The 20,019-nt window shown below is 43.6% G+C and overlaps 2 protein-coding genes across 2 annotated transcripts in view; one reads left to right on the top strand and one right to left on the bottom strand.

Annotated features, from left to right (window-relative positions):
- plxnd1 (plexin D1) overlaps positions 1-15,105 on the top strand; it is an 86,961-nt gene extending 71,856 nt beyond the window's left edge. The window contains exons 28-36 of the mRNA XM_017409664.3: positions 9-112; positions 3,790-3,853; positions 5,046-5,080; positions 5,680-5,784; positions 5,956-6,119; positions 6,214-6,361; positions 12,801-12,941; positions 13,044-13,118; positions 14,113-15,105. Of these exons, the coding sequence (XP_017265153.1) occupies positions 9-112; positions 3,790-3,853; positions 5,046-5,080; positions 5,680-5,784; positions 5,956-6,119; positions 6,214-6,361; positions 12,801-12,941; positions 13,044-13,118; positions 14,113-14,229 (953 nt within the window). The 3' untranslated portion in view covers positions 14,230-15,105. The remainder of the gene's footprint in view (positions 1-8; positions 113-3,789; positions 3,854-5,045; positions 5,081-5,679; positions 5,785-5,955; positions 6,120-6,213; positions 6,362-12,800; positions 12,942-13,043; positions 13,119-14,112) is intronic.
- Positions 15,106-15,542: 437 nt separating this feature from the next.
- On the bottom strand, positions 15,543-19,770 carry LOC108232074 (rhodopsin). Its single transcript, XM_017409635.3, has 5 exons — positions 19,050-19,770; positions 18,778-18,946; positions 18,490-18,655; positions 16,934-17,173; positions 15,543-16,169 (listed from the first exon to the last, which is right to left on the bottom strand). Exons 1-5 carry the CDS (start codon positions 19,408-19,410, stop codon positions 16,044-16,046), a joined length of 1,062 nt encoding a protein of 353 aa, XP_017265124.1. The 5' UTR covers positions 19,411-19,770; the 3' UTR covers positions 15,543-16,043.
- Between the last annotated feature and the right edge of the window lie 249 nt (positions 19,771-20,019).

Raw genomic sequence — 20,019 nt, 5'->3', positions numbered from 1 at the left:
CCCCGCAGAGTGGTTTGACTCGGGCAGCAACAGTAAGCTTCTGCAGGACCTGGACAACTCCTCGGTGATGGAGGACAGTCGGAAGAAACTCAACACGATCTTCCATTACCAGGTGTGTGTGAGTGTGTGCATGTGCGTGCGTGTGCTGGTGAATAAGCAGCAGGGGCGTTGAAGGTCAGGACTCCATGTAAACGGTGTCACCGGCAGGTCACGGGTGTTTTTATAGCTCTGTTTGCTGCCTTTTTTTTTTTTTTTTTTGCACGGATCATTTGCTGCTCTAGATTAGGGTTCCCCAAATGGCGGACTCTGGTCCAGATCTGGACCGAAATAAAGTAATTTCTGGACCCAGACCTGTTTTGTTTTAGCAGCACAGCTTTTATGGACATTACTGTAGCCTTTATTTACTGTGAGCTGGCCTGCACTGCCCTCTCTGCATATTTCTTTCTGTAGAGAGAAAGGGACCTGTGGAGAGGTAAGAGGCTGAGAGAACAATACCTTAGTGAAGAAAACCAGCATGACTGTCACTAAAAGACAAAAACTGAGGAAACTAGAGGCTTTTCTCCAGACTGGATGGACTGTGTGTTCATTCTACCCGTGAAGAGTTTAAAACTTGTTTGTCTCGTATGTTCAGGGATAGCAATGATTATTAAAGTTTGCAAAGCAGCCCAAAAAAATTTATACCAGCTAAAATCTGAACTAAAAACACCTAAACCCAGTTTGACAGCTCCACCAGAGTCCTGATGAACTGTTTTTCATCATTTAATTATATATTTTATTATATATTTTTCTCTTTTTAAATAAAACTCACCTTTATAATAAACATACAAATCCTTAACTCAGAGGGTCTTAAAGAGTGCAGGACATAAAATAAACTCATGTAGCTATATAATAGTCTCCTGTTGTCTGCATATTAGTAAAATAAAATGAGAATTTAATAGTAAAATAAAAATGTTTTGATAAGTATGACAAAATTGATTAGAAAATTTTTGTTTCCCCTTTTTTCTCCTTTCATGTGTATATAATAAATATAAACGACTCTGCAGTTCCACATTTATTTAAATTTAAATTTTATTTACAATTGCATTTGATATACATATACACTGTGTATATACTGAGAAACATTTCTTTAGGCGGACCACGCTGAATTTTAATTGAAGACCACTGCTCTAGAAAATTGTTGATAAATCATGATTGAATCTTTTTTTTTAACTTAGGTGCCTAATTAACCTGTAAATGATTTTCCCAACATTTTAAGCTCAGGGTTATGTTTGCATAGTTTATCCAGCCTCACGAGAGATGAGAAGTGCCTCCAGGTTTGGTGGAAGTTCACGTTTAAAGGTCAGCAGAGTTGACGTAAAGAAGGCGTCTCCCGTTTCTGACTACATACCATGAGCCCTGGGAAATTAAACTTGACCTTCATGTTTGTGTTGCTCTCCCGTCTTCACTACATGTTGCTCTCGGGGAGTTGTAGTTGTGACTGGTTAAATTAGAAGTTCCTTGGAGATAAATTTGCCTTTTCTTCTGCACATAAAAGTGAAAACAAACTCAGCACATATTGTATGTAAATCACTCTACACAGTGAAGGTCAACCATTGAAGTAAAGTAACTATAAACACACACTTTCATGTGTGTGTGTGTGTTGGGGGGAGGCTTATTTTATCCAATTAACTGTTAGAGGTCTGAATCTCATTAATGCAAAGCTTTTGAAGTTACTCTGCAAACATAATGAGTCTGACTGTAAATGTCTTTTTCTTATTGTAAAATGGTCCGTGACGTTTTTTCAAACAAACAAAAAAAAAAAATTAGGAGTTGGTAAAGAAACATTTATCCAGGTGCTACATCTTAGATTTAAATGTAGCATTTCGTGAAGGAATGCATATCCCCCGCCACCTTGCGTGTCAAAGTTTTAAATGACGATCAGAATATGTGTTGAGGATGTCCGGTCTGCCTTTCATGGCAGCAGGCAATGAAAATATAAAGTGGAAAATCTACTTAGTTGTTTTAGTGTCCCTAGGTACTAACAACCACATAAAACGTTTGGTTTAGTTTCTCATTCCTCTGTGTTTTTTATTTATTTTTCATATTAAGTTACATTTTTTAACTCATGCATTGATATAAAAGCAGTATTCTTGTGTGGTAAATGGTAGAGGTGCAGAGCAGCTCTACATATCAGGCTATGACTAATGGTTAGATTAATTACAGATAAATCTGCAGATCGTTTCCCCAATTGGATGATTGTTTCATTTGGAAAAATTTAGGAAAGGGTTTCTGAGCTTAAAAAATTATAATAACACCTGCTTTGCCCAACCAACAGAGTAGTATTTTGCAGTTTTTTTATTTGCTAAAATAGTTTTATAGAGATACAGCTCATCATACTGCTTCTGTTTTGATTTTGCTACCTCCCTCTTTGCCTTATGTTGCATCTCCCTACATTCCTGTCTGCTCTCTTCAGTCCTCTCACTGTCACATTTCTTCCCAACTGACGTCTTCTTTTAGATGACTTCCTGCACTTCACTATTCCACCACCAGTCTCTGTCCAGATGACACACAAGTCCCTTCCTACCTGCCTCTCTCTAATCACCGTGGCTGTAGTAGCCCAGTCATCTGGAAGCTCTCACCACCCAGAGCCTTTAACAGCTCATTTCTGAACTCCTCACAACATTTGTCCTCTTTTATTTTCCTTTATTTTTTTCCTCTTCATCACCACAACACTCATCCTGCCCACCACCATCCGATGCTGTCTGGCCACGCTCTCCCCTGCTACAACCTTACAGTCCACGATCTCCCTCAGGTTACCTCTTCCACACAGAATGTAGTCTTCCTGTGTCCTCCTGCCTCCACTCTTATAGCTCACCCTGTGTTCCTCCCTCTTTTGGAAAAAGGTGTTGACAACAGCCATTGCCATCCTCTTGGCAAAATCCACCATCTGCCCTTCCTGGTTCCTTTCCCTGACTCCAACCTGCCCATCACCTCCTCATCTCCTCTGTTTCCTTCACCAACCTGTCCATTCAGATCTGCTCCGATCACCACTCTCTCCTCCCTGGGAATACTCTCTATCACTTCATTAAGATTAAACTTAAGCAGCTTGTCAGATATTGAGCTGAAATTTGAAATTGTCACACACGCTCCTAAAATAAACACACGGCATGACTAAAACATCTGCACCTTTGTCCTTTTTTTTTGTCATAAGATGATCTAGGTCTAAAAATCTGGGATGAAAGGTGGCGGATGATATGCATTCTTCAAGAAATGTTCTGCTTCTAATTACTATAGTGTAGGACATTAAACAAACAGGAAATTATTGTATAATTATTCAAACATATGTTTACAGGTTATGTAAAATATGGGGCTCTGCAGTCGAGAATATCGGTGTGTTTGTTTGTTTATGTCTGCCCTGATTTGTGCGTGAGTAAACAAACATTCTGTGACTCTCGACCTTTGACCTGTTACCTGTTAAGTGCCCTGTTGAGCTTTTTTTGCCAGGCTGCTGGGACGAAGCTGTGAAAGCAACGAGCCGAAGCATGTACTAACAGTCTGGGTTCACTGGCGAGGCTGTTCAATCCATTTCACTGCGGGTTGACTTTAATGAGCCGAGCCAGGCCCCTGCAAACTAGCCACCAACACACACACACACTGACAAACACTTGCACCTTTGAGCAACACACTCCCCTCGAGGGATGCAGAAAAGACACTGTTTTGGTGCACCTCGGTTCACCTTTAACCCCAATGCCCTCTGGCTTCTCTCACCTTACTTCCCTTCCTCCTCCTCCTTCTCCTCCCTGTTCACAGGTCCCAGAGGGAGCATCGCTGGCCATGAGCATGAAAGACAAAAAAGAAAACACCCTGGAGAGAGGTACGTGCTCCTCAGACGCGCCCACTCCCTGTCGCTTTGTCACGCACGCTCACCCAAACGTGGATAAGCTCACACACCCCAACTGAGTCACAGGAAACGCCACGAGAACACGATCCGCTCGTGTAAACATACAAGCGGCCCCACTTCCCCAAAATACACACTCGCCTCCACTAAATCCCAACCAAGACTCTTAGGATAATGACAGAAGCTCTCGTTTCCATGTTGTACATGTATTCCATTAGTAGGTGTCAGCTTATGGGGAAAAATGTGACACGAGTTGGCTCGTTGTCCAGCATCAACCCAGCTTTGACTGTTGACAGATGAGTTTACGCTCAGCCTTTAATGGGCTCCTGTTTGCTGTCGAGGATCCACCTTACATAATCAGCACCAGACCAGAGCTGGTTTCTGCTCGGGCGGCGTCCGTCAGAGCTGCTTCTCTCATTCACACCGTGCCAAAAATAGTCTGGAGTGCACCAAACCTGGCTCCTGCTTCAAAGCGTCAAGGGGAGAGGGGGTGTTATGAGCCTGTAGTGCTCCCTGGCTAATATGAAACAGTGTCCTGGCTGCCTGTGATCAGTGCTGAGGGTCTGGACTGTGGCCTGCTGGACCAGAGCATCTCTGGCAGAGTGGGCTGTAATGAGAATACACTCGCTCTATGTGTGTGTGTGGGTCTGTACATACCCTCATCTTTTGTCTTAGCCGGTGCGTTCGCGACGCTTTTGGGCCTTTTGGGCTTGTATTTGTACTCCTGTTTGAACACGAATCTACAATCATCCTCACACTCATATCTGTTCATGCATGTGTATGAGAATGTTTGTGTTTAGATCTATATATAAACCAGCTAGCTTTGCTGCTTCTGTTCCCAGCGTTGGCCGAGAATTACCATCTCATTACAGCGGCTCCACAACCAGTCGCAGACTCTGTGTGTCTGTCTCCCCTAATCTTCCTCTTTTTTCTCTCCTTTCACTCGTAATCTTTCTCTTTCATTCTCTCAGGCAGCTCCCCTCCCCTTCAGGCTCTCAGTCCATCTTAATCTCTTTCTCCTTTGCACTCTATCTCCTTTTCTCTCCTGTCAATCTTTTTCTTCTCCTCGCTGCAACTCTTTGAGCTTCCTCCTCCCATCCCCTCTTTCCCTCTTTCTCCGCACTAATTGCGCATTGTTTAATGCTATATATTTTTTTTTGTGTTTCAGTCAAAGATCTGGATACAGAGAAATATGTACACTTGGTGAGTTTTTTTCCCCCCCTTCTTCTTTAATTTATTAGCAGAGCTTTTCCTGTGTGCCACAGTTAGTCAGCTCAGAGCAGGCCTGATGAAGGGAGAATGGGGGGGTGAAAGGACGTGAGAAGGAAAGCTGCTGAGAGGACATGACAGCACTAATGCCACTTAAGCTTCTTCATAAACGTCAGCTAAGATATGGGCCCTTTTGACTTTAGAATAATGAGTTTCCTGGAATACAATTTGCCGGGTGAATAGTTAGTTTTGCAGGACAGCTCTGGACAAATCTGGAGCACAGTAGGTGGATTTGGCTTCTTTCTTCTCCCCCGTCTCAGTTTGGACATGTCTGAGCAAGACGGAGACACGACCGAGCTCCCAGCAACTGAAACAAAACCCTGAAAATTTCCCCACTTCCTAAATTCTGTTTATTACAAAGGGTTTCAAAATATGCTGACGATGTATATAGATCATGTGTCTAATGCAAGAACCAGAAAAATTCCCCTTTGACAGCTCATCCAGTGGAAACAGCAGCGCCTTCGCTTAGCCAACTAGTGCCAGGGTTCATCGCTTTGACCTGTGTGCACTGACGCTGACCTTTGACTCCCCAGGTTCTACCTCACGATGAGCTAATAGAGACCAAGAAGTCCCACAGACACAGCCACCGCAAGAAGGTTCTGCCAGAGATCTATCTGACACGCCTGCTGTCCACCAAGGTAACCAGAATAAGGAGACTGCTCGTGCTGTCACCACAACATCAAGTCTTTAACACTATCCATCGTCCCGTCAGGGTTTTCAGGGCCGCTAACAACTCAGGAACCGCACAGAAATTCCTCCATCTCGTCAAAATTAGGTCTGAATGCTGTTTTTGTTGGTTTCCTCCACAGGGAACCCTTCAGAAGTTCTTAGATGACCTTTTTCAGGCCATCCTCAGCATTCCTCCGGACCGCCCACCTCTAGCTGTCAAATACTTTTTTGACTTCCTGGAGGAGCAGGCTGACAAACGGGGCATCACGGACCCAGACACCCTGCACATCTGGAAAACTAATAGGTAGTTAAATAAATGTTATGATTTAGCTCTCCTTTGGTCAGCCGTCCCTGTGGGGGTCTTTTTAAAAGCTCATCTCCCCCCCCCGTCTGTGCAGTTTACCTCTGCGTTTCTGGGTGAACATCCTGAAGAACCCTCAGTTTGTGTTTGACATCGACAAGACGGATCACATGGACGCCTGTCTGTCCGTCATCGCTCAGGCTTTCATCGATGCCTGCTCCATTTCCGACCTGCAGCTGGGCAAGGTGGGTCTGTTTCTCATTTTTACTTACAATGCTGCTCCTAGACATGCCTGTTTCCAGACCCGGCGTTTAACAGGAAAAGGTTACATGCGTCATAAACACATACAGACTTGAATGAATTTGTTGGTGCCCTTACAGCTCACTGAAACTATTTGTCAGTTCTTGAAAAGAGTGATTCAGTTAAAAGGAATGGGCTGATGTAGATTTGTACGCCTTTAGCATGTGATAGAGTAAACAAAAACAGGTAAAAAAAAATTATTATTTGTTTACCTTATGACAGCTTTGTTGACACCTTTAAAGAAACTATTAATCCTTGCATTACAGTCATGTTTCAAACTAGGTGTTTGACCTTATTTAGTATCACAGGTGCTGATTTAAAGGGAACAAACATGTCACTGGGTAGTTTGTATCATTGAACATGGAACAGAGAAAACAAAGGCGATATCCATGTTAAAGGCAAAGGCTGAAACACCATCTCCAAGCAGCTGCATGTTCCTTCGCCTGCAGCTGCCAATGTTATTAAAAATATATAAGGTTCATGGGACGGTTCCCAGGACTTTGACGCAAGAGGAAATGCAACCCCATGTCGATCAGACGATAGTGTGGATGACAGAAAAAGAGCCAAACCATCAAAAACCATTTAAGCTGAACAGACCTAATTTGCCAAAATCCATGTTGACAAGCCTCAAAGTTTCTGGGACTGACAAGACCAGTCACATCAGTTGTGTTTTGTTTTTTAAATTTATTAGTATGGAAGGGTACCAACAAGATTATTTTTGTCTTTATGTTTACAGCTGGTGTACAAGTCCCCGTTAAGTAGAAGACGGCTAATTAATTAAGTCATTATACCCACTTGGCTTTATCTTGGACACCATATTTGGAGTCCAGTGTGAAGCTATTTTTTCTTTGTTCTTCATTTTTTTTCCCCCACCAATTTTATCCTCTGACTTGGTTATGTCACAAAAAAAGTGTTAACAGTTTTGAGGGATTCTGGATTTTTCCGTTCTTTGAAAAGGTTGTTCAATTGGTCGTGTGTTTACAAAAGGTCAAACTTATTCAGGAACAGGTTTGTGGATTCTAAATGAGTTTAAGTGATATCACACCTGAATGGTGCTGTTAAAGGAAATCTGCCCAACCGTGGCTGCACCACATGATGCACTTGGTGCATCGATGATAAGAAAAGCATTTCAACCAATGGCTCAAAAGAAAAAACGTTGACTTTTATGCCCTTTAAAAGCATAAGATGTATACAACAGAAACAAGCAGCATCTTGTTTCGAAACATTACAAGAGTCAGGTCTCAGAGCCATGAAGCTGATCGACTGTTCGGGTATTTAAGATGCATTTTGTTGGCTCACACTGAAACAAACACTGATGTATCAGGTCTACTTTGAGAAACAAATCCCGTGCAAGTTCACTTTTCAGTTCAATTACTTTCGGGTGTTAGTTTTTTTATTTTTCGGGATCGGATCGACCACATATCTAAAGCTCCTTTAATGCCTGAATAAATAAAAGCCTGTCTCTGAACAGGTAATATTCCAGAAGGCGAGTCAATAAAAACCTGCACTGCATCACTGCATCCTCACCATTTAGTAAGATTATTTTTCTCTGCACTCAACAAATCAAATGAAAATGGCATAAATTATGGCATGTACACACACACGCGCGCGCACACACACACAAAGACAAAAGGAAAAAACAAAGAGCTGCGGGTTTTGTTTCAGGAACTACTGTACAATCCCCTTTTAGTTCCAGATTCCAGGTTGTTGTTTTTCTGCCACTGGCCTAAATTGCGAATAACCTGAGTTGGCAGATGTTCTGATAACAGCTTCCTTTTGCATTTCAAATACGGTACATTTGCACAAATGAAGACACGCTCTCTCCTCTCTTTAGAGTTTCACAACACCTTTGCACACTGTGTGCAGAAAATTGAAAGCAGCCTGTTTTTCCCTGGCAGAAAATAGAGTTAAAACTGGTGGTGATTTGTGAGCGCAAACTTTAGTAAATCACTCTGTGAGCTCTGTTTAAATATTCCTCTCGCTGAATTTTACACTCTGGTGAGAAACCTCCCAAAGAAATAAGCATCAGCGCGCATTAGCTGCTAATTTAGTGCAGCGAGTGGATAATGAATGCCGATAGATGAAAACTTAAGTTGGAACTGGCTTTGTGACAGGGGGGGTTTACCCATACAGTAAATCTGGGCTTAATCTGCTAAGAGAGTCTGTAAATGAAGATTCTTTTTTTTTATTCCTAAGTAAATTTATAAACAAATTAAAGGCCTAGCATTCCTTTCATGAGCATTTAAGATCATCTCATGACGAGAAAGGAGTTATAGTCATTTAGGTCAAACCTTGTAAACGATGTCAGATGGGATCTCGTGCAAAATGCAATATGAGTGCCAACAGTGATCTGTTAGCACTCAGGGTAAGTGTTCGGGATGACTCTCAGCTACTATCACACAAGGTTTTAGCTCAATATCTTTAAAACTGACTGAGCTGCAGTCATTTTTGTGTTAGTGAATATCAAATAGCTGTGGTGACCGTCTCGAATTGGGGCTACACCAAAAGGTAATCATTTGTAGATGTACATCCGATGATTCGTTTATGGAAGTTTTATTAATATCTGTCCACTGGTTCATGAAACATTTTGCTAACAGACAGACAGGGCTGATGCCAACAGGTAATGCCAAGGTTTTAAGCAAAACCATTGAGCAATGTGTAGCACTCATAGTATGTGTTGTGAATTACTCTCAGCTACTTCCACACCAAATTCTAGCTCAATATCTGTAGAATTAGCTTATTTATAGCCCTTTTTGTATTTTTGAGTTGCGTTGGCTGTGGCAGCCATCTTGCATTAGTTTGACTCTGAAAGTTAATCTGTTGTAGACGCACATCTATTGATTACTTTCAGGGAGTTTCATTAAAATCCGTCCGCTGGTTCATGAGATATTTTGCTGACAGACAAAATAACACACGCTCACACACCCGGACACAGGCAAAAACATTATAATCTCTCTCTCTTTGGCAGCAGGCGATAAAAATGAATTCTTGATACACTTTTCAGTGTCTCCACATGAGGGACTGCATGATTCCTTCTGCTTGATTTCTTTGGACCCAGATTTTAAAACCTGTAATTTATTGTTTTCCGCCCATCAATCAGATGTGTGTATCAATCCTGTGTCCTGTGTTTTCTAACACACTCTCTCACACACACACACACACACAAAGACGACTCTTGAGCCCCTCATCCCTGAGCCTTCAGACTGTCAGCTCCATCCACCTCTCCTCGTGTTATTCAGCCCAGTCGGTTGATCCAAGGTCATGAGCGCCTGGGATATCTTCCCGTTCCGTGCGCGTGCCGTGCGCGCTCGTTCATTTTCCCCCCTGTCCGTCCGCCTGTCTCTGTGTGCACGTTTGCATGTCAATGTCCCCACTGCTCACAAATCTGTCTCATCCTTCAGACACCGTGACCCTCAGCACGGTCTGCTTCCTGTCTCTCGCAGACCGGGCTTCCTCCCCGGAGGGAGCTGCCGAGGACTCCTCGTGTAACGCTCGTCTTCACAGAGAGACGGCCTGATTTATAGACTTCATTCCAGTGCCAAAGAGGCGGCGCGCTCACAGCGGCAAACAGGAAAACACGCGTCCGTGGGTGCACAGGCAAACATAAACCCTCCGGTGGTGAGCGTGTCTTCGCAGTCGAGGCACCTCTGGTTGTGAATGGATCGTTGAGTCGCCAGGTTCAAGGCCGTGGCTGCTCGGCTCCTGTAGGTGAAGGAGAGAGTTGTGCCTCACCTCTTTGTTTAGAGTGGTTTTTTGTTTTTGTTTTTTTGGTGTGCAGTCACGGGCTCTGGATTAGCAGCAGCTCAGCAGGGGTGAACCGGGCGTAGGCAGCTGAGCATTGCTCACCGTTTCCAAAAGGAACTGTCTTATCTGGCGAGACGCAGAGCGCTGAGGGGCACAGGGTCGCAAAAGGGGGGGGCTACCGGGCAGATGGATGAGCAGCAGGAAGTGACCTTGTGGACAGGAAGAACGAGGGTTCCCCAATCAGAAAGGGGCGACTTGGGCTTGCAGCCGCTCGGTGCTGCGGCACGTTTAATTCGCACAGTAGGTGACACAAATAACTTGTGACACGCAGGAATATTAAGGTGCGGAGTAAGCACCTTCACCGCTGCTGAAAGTTGTGCCTGCCAGTTGCTTTCACTCCCTGTCCTACTTTTCTTCTCTGTCCTTCTCCCACACACACACACACACACACACACACACACACACACACACACACCTCAAAGCTCACAACAGTAGCCGCCATTAAAACTTGAATATGCCCACAACCTTTTAGCCCTGCTGCTTTTCTTCCTGCTTGGATAAGCAGCAGTGTTGGGAGGGTTGTTTACACTGGAACGCTCCCTGTCGCTGGCTCCTGTTGGTGTTGTGTGGAGAGGAAACTGTTCCCGGCCTCCATTGTTTCGCTTCAGATTGGGTCATCTACAACTAACAACCAGTTTAAGTGAACAGGAACTATCCAGGACTGTAACACCAGAAATACTAATTTTAGTCGAGCACGAAGAAGAAAAAGAGGAGATTGGAGTTTGACTTGTAGCAAAAGCTAACCTGGAATTGCGGTTTGTGTCAATATATATTTATCTAAAGCACCAGAAATCTCACGAACTGTGTGCTAAGATTGTTATATTATTATGTGGAAAAGGGTGATTTGTAGTTTCCATCTTTATTTTTTGGTGGACGGGTTGCAGATAGTTTGTGGTGATTGGACTTATCATCTTTTCTTATGCATAAAAATCTGACACCACTGATGTCGGTCGAGTGAGGTCTGCAGGAAGTTGATGGAAATTGTCTGTTGCATCTCTCCAAGCATCCTGGAACTGATTGCATGGATGTTGGTTGCGCGGCAGACAAGAAAAAGTGGTCTGGAATAACATTTAAAGCACGGCAACCAGAAATGATGAGTTTGAGGAATGCAGAAGGAAAGATCGGTGGTCAGGCATGGTCACGGTAAATGTAAGGATGGATTTCCATGGCAGATGGAAAAAACAGCAGGAAATAGAAGACTTCACTCGTTTATAATAAAGATAAAAGCATATATATATATATACGTTTATAAAGGGGAGAAAATACATTACCCAAAGTCTTATTTACAGTGTTTAAACATAAAAGCTGTACTTTAATGTTCCATCTGGTCAAGGTGAATCTTTTATTTAACACGATGCAGTTTAATCTGTGGAGGCTGATCATATGTTGTGAAGATAACATCTTCAGGTGACAGATAAAGGAGAAACAACCTGAGCCATGACCCCTGCTGTCGAGGGTTTTGATAGCTGTTGTATGTTGGGGAGCATTTCGTCGCAAAGTTACTCTCAGTGAACGTTTTGTTCCTTTTGATGGAGCGTTTCTAAACGGATCCGGGTGGACTCATCCAGGATCCCTGTCCATACACGCAAAAATAAAATCACTTGTTGAAAGAAAAAATGGGGAAAATCCACTTCTGAGATGAAGCAAATATGTTGTAATCTAATATATCAGGGCTTGATTCTAATTCTTTACAAGGTCAACGTCGATCAAAAATGTTTTTTCTTTTAATAGCTGTTGTCAGACTTGTTTGAACTCACACTGTGTGAAATATACATTTCATAATAGCAGAAATGACTCATTTTCTGCACAAATACCTCGTTCCACGCGTCAGTCTTGTTGGACTGACGAAAACAGGTCAAACTGAGACAAGCCACCTTTTATTGTTAAATCTGGAAAAAATGAATAAATAGAAAAAGTCAATTAAATAATTTGAACCGACCCAGTTAAAGGTAAGGAAGTAAAGTTGATCTAAAAAATGACTTCATTCTGAAATTTTTGACTGTTTTCACTTTTTATTTAACAAGTTTCTTTTATAAAACTTACAGTGTGATAATTAACTCAATATGTTTATGTTACCCAAACATATTTTATTGAGTCAACATTTGCCTCAGTTGTTTCTTTGAGTGTAGACCTTTAGGGATAATTGAAAGGTTCGCGTATGAAAACTTTTCACAATTTATGTGCTGTATAGCTTGGAAATCAGCATGTATTTAGTACCCAATCAGCTGTGTGTGGTAGACATGTTCCTTCACCACATTCCTCTGAACAACTAATCACAGATGGTTTCTTGTTGTTTTTGCAAATGGTGGCAGCATATCTTCCCATATCTGGGTATTTTTTTCCCCCTTTTATTTGTGAGCAGTATCTTTAAATTAAGTAAACAGGAAGGAGAAGGTCAAAGAAGTAGAAAACTTCCAGTACAGCTACCTCAAAGCGCCGTGCTGCAAGTGGAGTTTTTCTTTAGCTGAATTTACTCGCAGAGCCATTTCTTACTTAGTTAGAAGGTGCCAAATACTGCAGGTGCAACTAAACTTTTACATGACAAAAATGTGTTTTTTTGTTGCTTTGTTTTTTTCTCAGGACTCTCCGACTAACAAGCTGCTGTATGCCAAGGAAATCCCAGAGTACAAGAAGAGAGTCCAGTGCTACTACAAGCAGATCCAGGAAATGGCCCCTCTCAGTGAGCAGGAGATGAACGCTCACTTGGCTGAGGAGTCGAGAGTAAGTCGAAAAGTTTCTGTTTGTTTAATCAACCCGCTCTCCTAAAAGCTTGCTTGGTTTGAAACTCGATCTAATCCGACCGTTTGATGTCTCCCTTCGCAGAAGTACAGAAACGAGTTTAACACCAACCTGGCCTTGACGGAAATCTACAAATATGCCAAGAGATACAGAAACCAGGTGAGCGATTTTTAACACTCCTCTGCTATGCTTGTGATCTCAGATGTGGATTAGATATGCTCAAATGTTCAGACTAGTCCTTGTTTTGTTTTTTTTCCTTGTTGTTCAGTCGATCCCGCTCTCTGTGTAACGTTTCGCAGATGGCCAGCAGAGCGGGATGTATCATGTGGCAGATCAGAGTTAAATACATGCACAAAAATCAGTTTTCCTCTTGTTAAAGGCTCTTAAAAGGAAAACAATCCGATCTGGGCTATCATCCAAGTCACGGCGACTCTTCAGTGTGTTCACTTATCTCTTTCCAGCCCACAGATACCTTTCACTTTAAGCAAACACCGTGTTGTTTACCTTCTCATGAGCCAACACCCGCATCTGCCTAATGACACTGTTAAGTTGTTGCTTCATATTTCCTTTTTTTTTTTTTTGGCTTTGAACTAGCCCTCTTCAACTTCCCGCTGTCCTCCTCCATGCTTTCTCGCAACTATGCCTATTTTCCAGTGAGGTTTAGTCAGTGGTGGCTGTGCCCTAATGGAGCACCCTCACAGTAATGCCGTTTAGCTGCTTTCCTCTGTCATGATACTGTACTGACGTGGGCCAGGGGCTTAGACTGTGATTCACAGAGCTGTGTGAATGGCCCCTGATTGCCTATTCTCTCGCCCCGGCTCAGTTCTGCTCTGCCTGGTAGCACACTGCTGCTAAGAGCCCATAAATCCCACTGACACGGTGACAACTATTGGGCATGAAAAACAGAGCAGATGTGGGTTTTGTAAATATGTGAAGAGCAAAAAAAAAAAAAAGGCTTTGTGGCGCTGAGGCATGCAGAAGAGGCTGAAGCACTCTACTTCTTTCCCCTTTCTGCTGTTCGGCGTTCTCTGTCCAGGCAGGTGGCTGATTTCCTCCCCCTCTCTGTCTGCATCGATAGATGGATGCATGAATGCTCAACAGCCACCGAACAGTCATCTTTGTTCTATTATCTCCCCCCCCCCTTTTCGGCCAGGTGGTGAACGCTCTGGAGGCTAACCCCACTGCACGCCGCACTCAGCTGCACCACAAGTTCGATCAGGTCGTGGCTCTCATGGAGGACAACATCTACGAGTGCTGCAGTGAAGCCTGAAACCTGCCAGTCTCTTCTGCTCGCCACCTCGTCCTGCTGCCTTCCCTCCCAGCCTGCGCGGCCACTTGGGAGCGCCACTAAGGAGAAACCGCTCGGGCGCGTCTTTCCCGCAGACCGTTGCTTTCGCGGGCTGCAGCAGAGTAAAGGATCTGAACCTGCCTCCCAACCATCAAACATTTGTCCCCCGAATCTTCTCCCACAACACAAACCGAGCTCCAGCCTGGCTCTGCTGCGCTTTAGAAGGAAAATGTAGGACTTCCGAGCTCTTCCTGGATGTCTGCACAGTTACTGGGACCTACAGTAAGCCCTGGTGGCAATCTTTACACACTGAACCCCTCCCTTCCTCCTCCCCATGCCCTTTTTTTGTAAGGGAACGAGCCAATGATGCACTGCACTGTAATATAATGTCCATAGCAATATTTATAGATGTGTTCTAATGCTTTTAAGTGGCCTGTTCGTCAGGATTAGTAGGACCACGACAGATTCCTCTGATCTCCTAAAGCCTGCAATGTTCTCAGGTCTGCTTGGTGAAGATGGGCGACAGACTCCCCATTGGTGCTTTAAACAGTTTGTCCCAGCGTGCTTTGCAGGTTGATGATGGGTTGACGAGGAGTGGAGAGAAGACTATTATAAAAAAAAAAGACTGAAAATTATTAAATGAAATGTTTTAATGTAGTTCACTGGGAAGAGCTGCATCAGTATACAAGTGTTTAATCAGTGTGCTTGTGAACGGATGAGTATCACGTCGGTTTCTGATCAATCTAAAGAGGGAAATTTACATTGAAGTAAATACTGAGCTCTATATAATCCGAGGCGAGACTGTAATTGTGATGCCAAATGATTTGTTTGTGAAATAAATTGCAGGAGAATAAGGTTTTTTTAAGAGTCTAATGACGGTAATTTACGACGCAAGCTACTAAAGTGCTGCATTTCCAAAGGCATTACAGCGTTTTAATAACATTTGACAACCGTTAAGATCTGGCCTTCCACTCAAAAGCCCATAAATGCATCTGGAACTTCTCGGGAAGCCTTGTAAATTTTTATGAAAAAGAAAAAAACAAAAAAAACACAGTGAGCGAATGGCTGTGCAGACACCCAGCTTCATGGGTTTTTTTTTTTTTTCTTTTTTATTTATTATTGCAGGACACAAACAGTTTCCACAAATGTCTAGTTTTTACTCCAACAATAAAATATTATCTTCATGTACACACAGTTAACACACACCGTCACCCAGTCTCATCTACGAGGCATCACTCCTGTTTGAGACAAAAAAGAAAAAAGAAGCAACGCGACCATGAAAACCAGAGGAGAAAGTCATCAGAAACGTTGGCTGAGTAGCCGAGCAAATAAACACCAAAGTGAATATAAAAATAAAAGGTTAAAGCGCCTGGTTTGAGTTGCATGTAGCTGAAACAATTATTTAAACAAGAGATGATAAAATCAGATAATTAGCTCCTTTTTTTAAAAAAAATTCGATTTTCACCCAGAACGTGTTTTTTTTGTTTGTTTTTTTTAACCTTGTGGAGTTTGGATAATGTTCAGTTGAATTGTCACCAAGTTGGCAACCGTTGGACGGCGGGTTAAAAATCTGTGAGACCAGCTGAACACTTTCCATGATTAAACGGGCTGAGAGTACACCACGCTGGCTCCTGACGGAGTCTGCCCCGCTGAAGCTGCAGCGGTGCCAACTGCGGCGGGGACAATTGGAGAGGTGAGTCGAGAGGATTGGCCCGCCGAACGTATTGCTGCTCGGCGGTGGCGGGTTCCCTGGGTGAGCGGGAACAGATGGAGAAGATGGAGGAGGGGCGGCGGGGTCAAGCGGGGGCCACCTGGCTGGAGGAGACGGATGAAGTCTGGGTTTTGGAGACAGCGGCGGCGGTCTCATCATCTCCAAATGGGTTCTTTCCACAGCACACTGTGGTGATCATGCAGTTCCTGAACTGGAGACCACAGAGGAGGAAAAATGCACAGAATCAGTCAGTTATCATGCTTTCACTCAGCCGAGGATTAGAAAAGCATCCTGCTGACGCGTTAATATAAAAAGCACACCTCTTATTTATGATCCTATAAAAAGGTACAGCAAGTGAAAGCGGGGACAGCACAAGAACTGCAGCTACTCGGGCTGAAATTTTGTTTATCTCGCATTTGTTAGATGTTTACAGACACATTAATGGAAACAGAAAATAGCATGAAGTTCCCGAATTGGGGCTCGTTTCAGCTACTGCAACAGCTCATTAAGGTAGGTTCACTCCAGCTCATGAGATAAATCTGGAAGGAGTCGTGTGGTGAAGAAACAGAAAATAATATTTATCTATGGACACATTCCAGCTTTCTAATACTAGTTTTCCTGTTTGTGCCTCCACGAGCTATTAAACAAATTATATGACAAGTTCAGCGGGGAAGCCTGGAGGACTGCCAACAACACAAACATACATGACAAAGGGTAACAACTGGGAGCCACTAATATAATCTTTAACAAGATTTTTCTTCCATAAGCTCTGTGTTCTTCAAGTGAAAATGTTACCATGTCTGACATCTATATATAGCACAGTGACACTCGTAATTCTTGCTACTAAATGGAAAAAAAAAGATGAAAGAAAACACTTCAGTACGGAAACTCGGTTCATGTAAACACACCTTGTTGTATCACATAAAGTCATCATTTAAGCTCCTCTTACAGAGAACATTATATGTTTAAACACACCTGTCTGTTCAGCAGAATGTAGATGACTGGGTTGTAGAGAGCGGCACTCTTGGCGAAGAAGGCCGGCGCCGTCATGAACACCGGCCCAAACTCCATTCCCTGGTTGGCGAAGATGTACCAAGCCACGGAGGCGTAGGGCACCCAGCACACCAGGAAGGAGGCCACCATGGCGACGACCATGCGCGTCACTTCTCTCTCCGCTCTTTGGGTGGTTTCAGACTCCTGCTGCAGCGCTGCAGCCTGAGCACACACACAGTGATCCAAACGTAAACCGGGACCGATGGGGGTAACCTGGAGCTGTTAATATTAAACACTACAACTACAGCTAAGTAGTTTGATTGTTCACGTTTTGTGCAACCTCCTGCTTTCATCAAGGAATGCTTGGACATTTTCAACGGATGGTGCAAGAAATGTAAGCCTTCCTGCAGATTCTGCTGCTCACCAGTTACTCCTGCCCAGTTCGCAGCGGAAATATGTGGTTAGCCTGGCTGTTTTAGGACTTGTTTCTAGAATAAGATCATAAAGGTTTATTTTAAATATGGCATATTTGAAAGAAGAGCAGTAAAGTTGCGTTAAACCCCCTGCAGAAGAAGCTTGATGCTTGTGCATCTCTGTCAGCTTCAACAATCCTTGAAGGAATGCATTCAGCTGGTATCTTTCATGCCAAAGTTTAAACAAAGGTTTTGTATGATCTGTTAGCGCTCTGAGTATGTGTTGGGGATGACTCTCAGCTACCACCGCAGCAAAGCTTAGCTGAATATCTGTAAAACTCTCCACGTTAAAGTGATTTTCCAATTTTCTAAGGTTGAATCAGGTTGACTCCAAGAGTTAATCAGCTGCAGATGTACTTCCAGTTATTACTTGTTGAGAGTTTTGATAAAATTCATCGTCATAACAGGTTTTGCAGACAGACAGACAACCCACCACACACACTCACAAACACAACATTATCGCCCGCATTTCAGAGTGCAGTAATTTGATGGAAGATATCAGTATTGTGCACCTAAACTGAACAACTGCAGCAAGTAAAGGTTTATTTGCTGTTGGTTAGATCTGACCTGTGATTTTAGGTTTCTCTAAACTGGCCTTGCTCACTGATGTCTCTTTATATAAACAGGTGGAAGCAACGGTTTAAAAAAATCTGAACAAAATATTTGAGCAGCCGATTGAGTCGTCGGATAAAAGTTCTGCTCTTCCTTTGAGAAAGTTTGAACTTTAAATAGTTAATTATAGCCACATTTGGACTGTTTGTTTTTCTAATACATTATTAATGTCGTCTTACTGATATTGTCAAGGGCATAAAGACGACACAGTGAGCGAGCCCGCTGCCCTTTAGCTCGAGGATCTTGGTGTCAGCTGCCACGTTGGCAATGATCTGCCCTCCTGAAGTGTCCTTGAGCTACTAAATCCTTCACATCTCTAGAGACTCCATGATGCTCTACCCTTCTGAAGATAGACTAAAAAGACGGATTTCTCTACAGTGATAAGCAATATATTACACCCTGATTTTTCTCCTTTTTTTTTTTAAAGTATTGCACTGACATTGGTGTTCTTACCGCTCGCACTGTGCAGAGCAGACGGCTGTAGCAGAAGAAAATGATGAAGAGGGGGACGCAGAAGTGAAGGACAAACATATAGATGACGAATGAGGTGTTGTTGATCTCAGGCTTGGGAGTGTAGTAGTCAATCCCACAGGAGCACTGCATTCCCTCTGGGATGTACCTGCAAACAATTTTCCATCAACTCGAGTCGTGTAATATTTGACGCGCCGTGTCTGCTTTATGCACAAGGAGATTAGGACACAGTGGGGAAAATTATAATGCAGACGCTGAAGCGCACGGTACCGGGACCATCCGAACAGAGGCGGGGCAGCACAGGTCAGGGCCATGACCCAGGAGAACGCCAGGCCAGCGATGGCGTGTTTTTCCTCGAAGCGGAAGTTGCTCACTGGCTTACAGACCACAACGTAGCGCTCAATGGCCAGAACCACCAGGGACCAGAGGGCGATCTCTCCTGAGACACAAAACATTTCACAAATACAGACCATCTGCTTTATGCTGAACACACGAGACAACAGGAGCAGAGTGAAAGCATTATTTCTGTGTCTGTTTCTTACCTCCTAAAGTGGCAAAGAATCCTTCCAGATTGCAGCCGGTGACGCCTAAGCTGAAGTAGCCGTGGAGGGACGTGTACAGGGTGACCGTGAAGCCGCCGACCACCATAAAGAGGTCGGCCACCGCCAGGTTGAGCAGCACGTAGTTCAGAGGGTTTCTCAGCTTTTTGTGCTTGACGGTGACATGAAGGGTGAGGAAGTTAATGGGGAAGGCCGTGACGATGAGGAACAGCATGTACGCAGCCAGAAGAGAGTACTTCCAAGGCTCGGCCAGGTAGTACTGAGGGTGCTCGAACGGGCTGAGCACCAGCCCAGACCTATTAGACATGGGGACATAAAAGTTGGGTCCTTCAGTGCCATTCATGGCTGCGGTGGTTGATGTCTTTTTTTTTTTTTTCCTCTCTCTTTCTTTCTTTCGTTTTCTAAGATCTGAACAAAACAGTCTGTGCCTGTCAGAATAAAGCACGATTAAAGGGAGTCTTGTGGTGCAGCTGAGGTGGAAATGAGAAGAAAATATAGATGGAGGGACGGATCCTGTGGAAGTAAGATGTTCTCTACAGCCCCCCGAGGAGGAGCAGCACCTTTTAATAGTCGGGGTGGATTAGGGACGGGGGGATGAAGCGAAGTGTTAGCAGAGATGGAATTAAGACACGAGAGTCCGAGAGTGCTGGTGCACATTAACAAACCCACGAGCACGCAAAGGTTTACAGGAGAAGGCTCTGAGAGGAAAAAAAAAAAGAGCAAGCGTTATAAAAGGAGCAAAGCATTTTCAAAGTGGGAAGTTATAACCGTGGCTAAATAAACCCATTAATTACAGTCATGTGCATCAGTGCTACATTAGAATAAGATGAGAGGAGAGAGTGGGAGGTTTGTGACTTCAACCGCTCAGAGTGGACAGACTTTAAATGAAATTTCCGGAGCAATCCAACTTATTTGCATCTGTAAAAGCTTAATCCCTAACTACTGCAGAGCG

The sequence above is a fragment of the Kryptolebias marmoratus genome, linkage group LG8 (genome assembly GCF_001649575.2).
Source record: "Kryptolebias marmoratus isolate JLee-2015 linkage group LG8, ASM164957v2, whole genome shotgun sequence".
Lineage (NCBI taxonomy): Eukaryota > Metazoa > Chordata > Actinopteri > Cyprinodontiformes > Rivulidae > Kryptolebias > Kryptolebias marmoratus.
Note: the sequence above shows the minus strand (reverse complement) of the source record. Positions and strands in the feature narration are given on the sequence as shown.

What these genes read in the sequence shown, in the direction of transcription:
- LOC108232074 (XM_017409635.3), bottom strand. Translation starts at nt 19,410, where the DNA reads ATGAATGGCACTGAAGGACCCAACTTTTATGTCCCCATGTCTAATAGG. An exon ending in ATTCTTTGCCACTTTAGGAG is followed by an intron (nt 18,947 to 19,049) that starts GTAAGAAACAGA and finishes TTTGTGTCTCAG; the next exon opens with GAGAGATCGCCCTCTGGTCC. An exon ending in CCTCTGTTCGGATGGTCCCG is followed by an intron (nt 18,656 to 18,777) that starts GTACCGTGCGCT and finishes AATTGTTTGCAG; the next exon opens with GTACATCCCAGAGGGAATGC.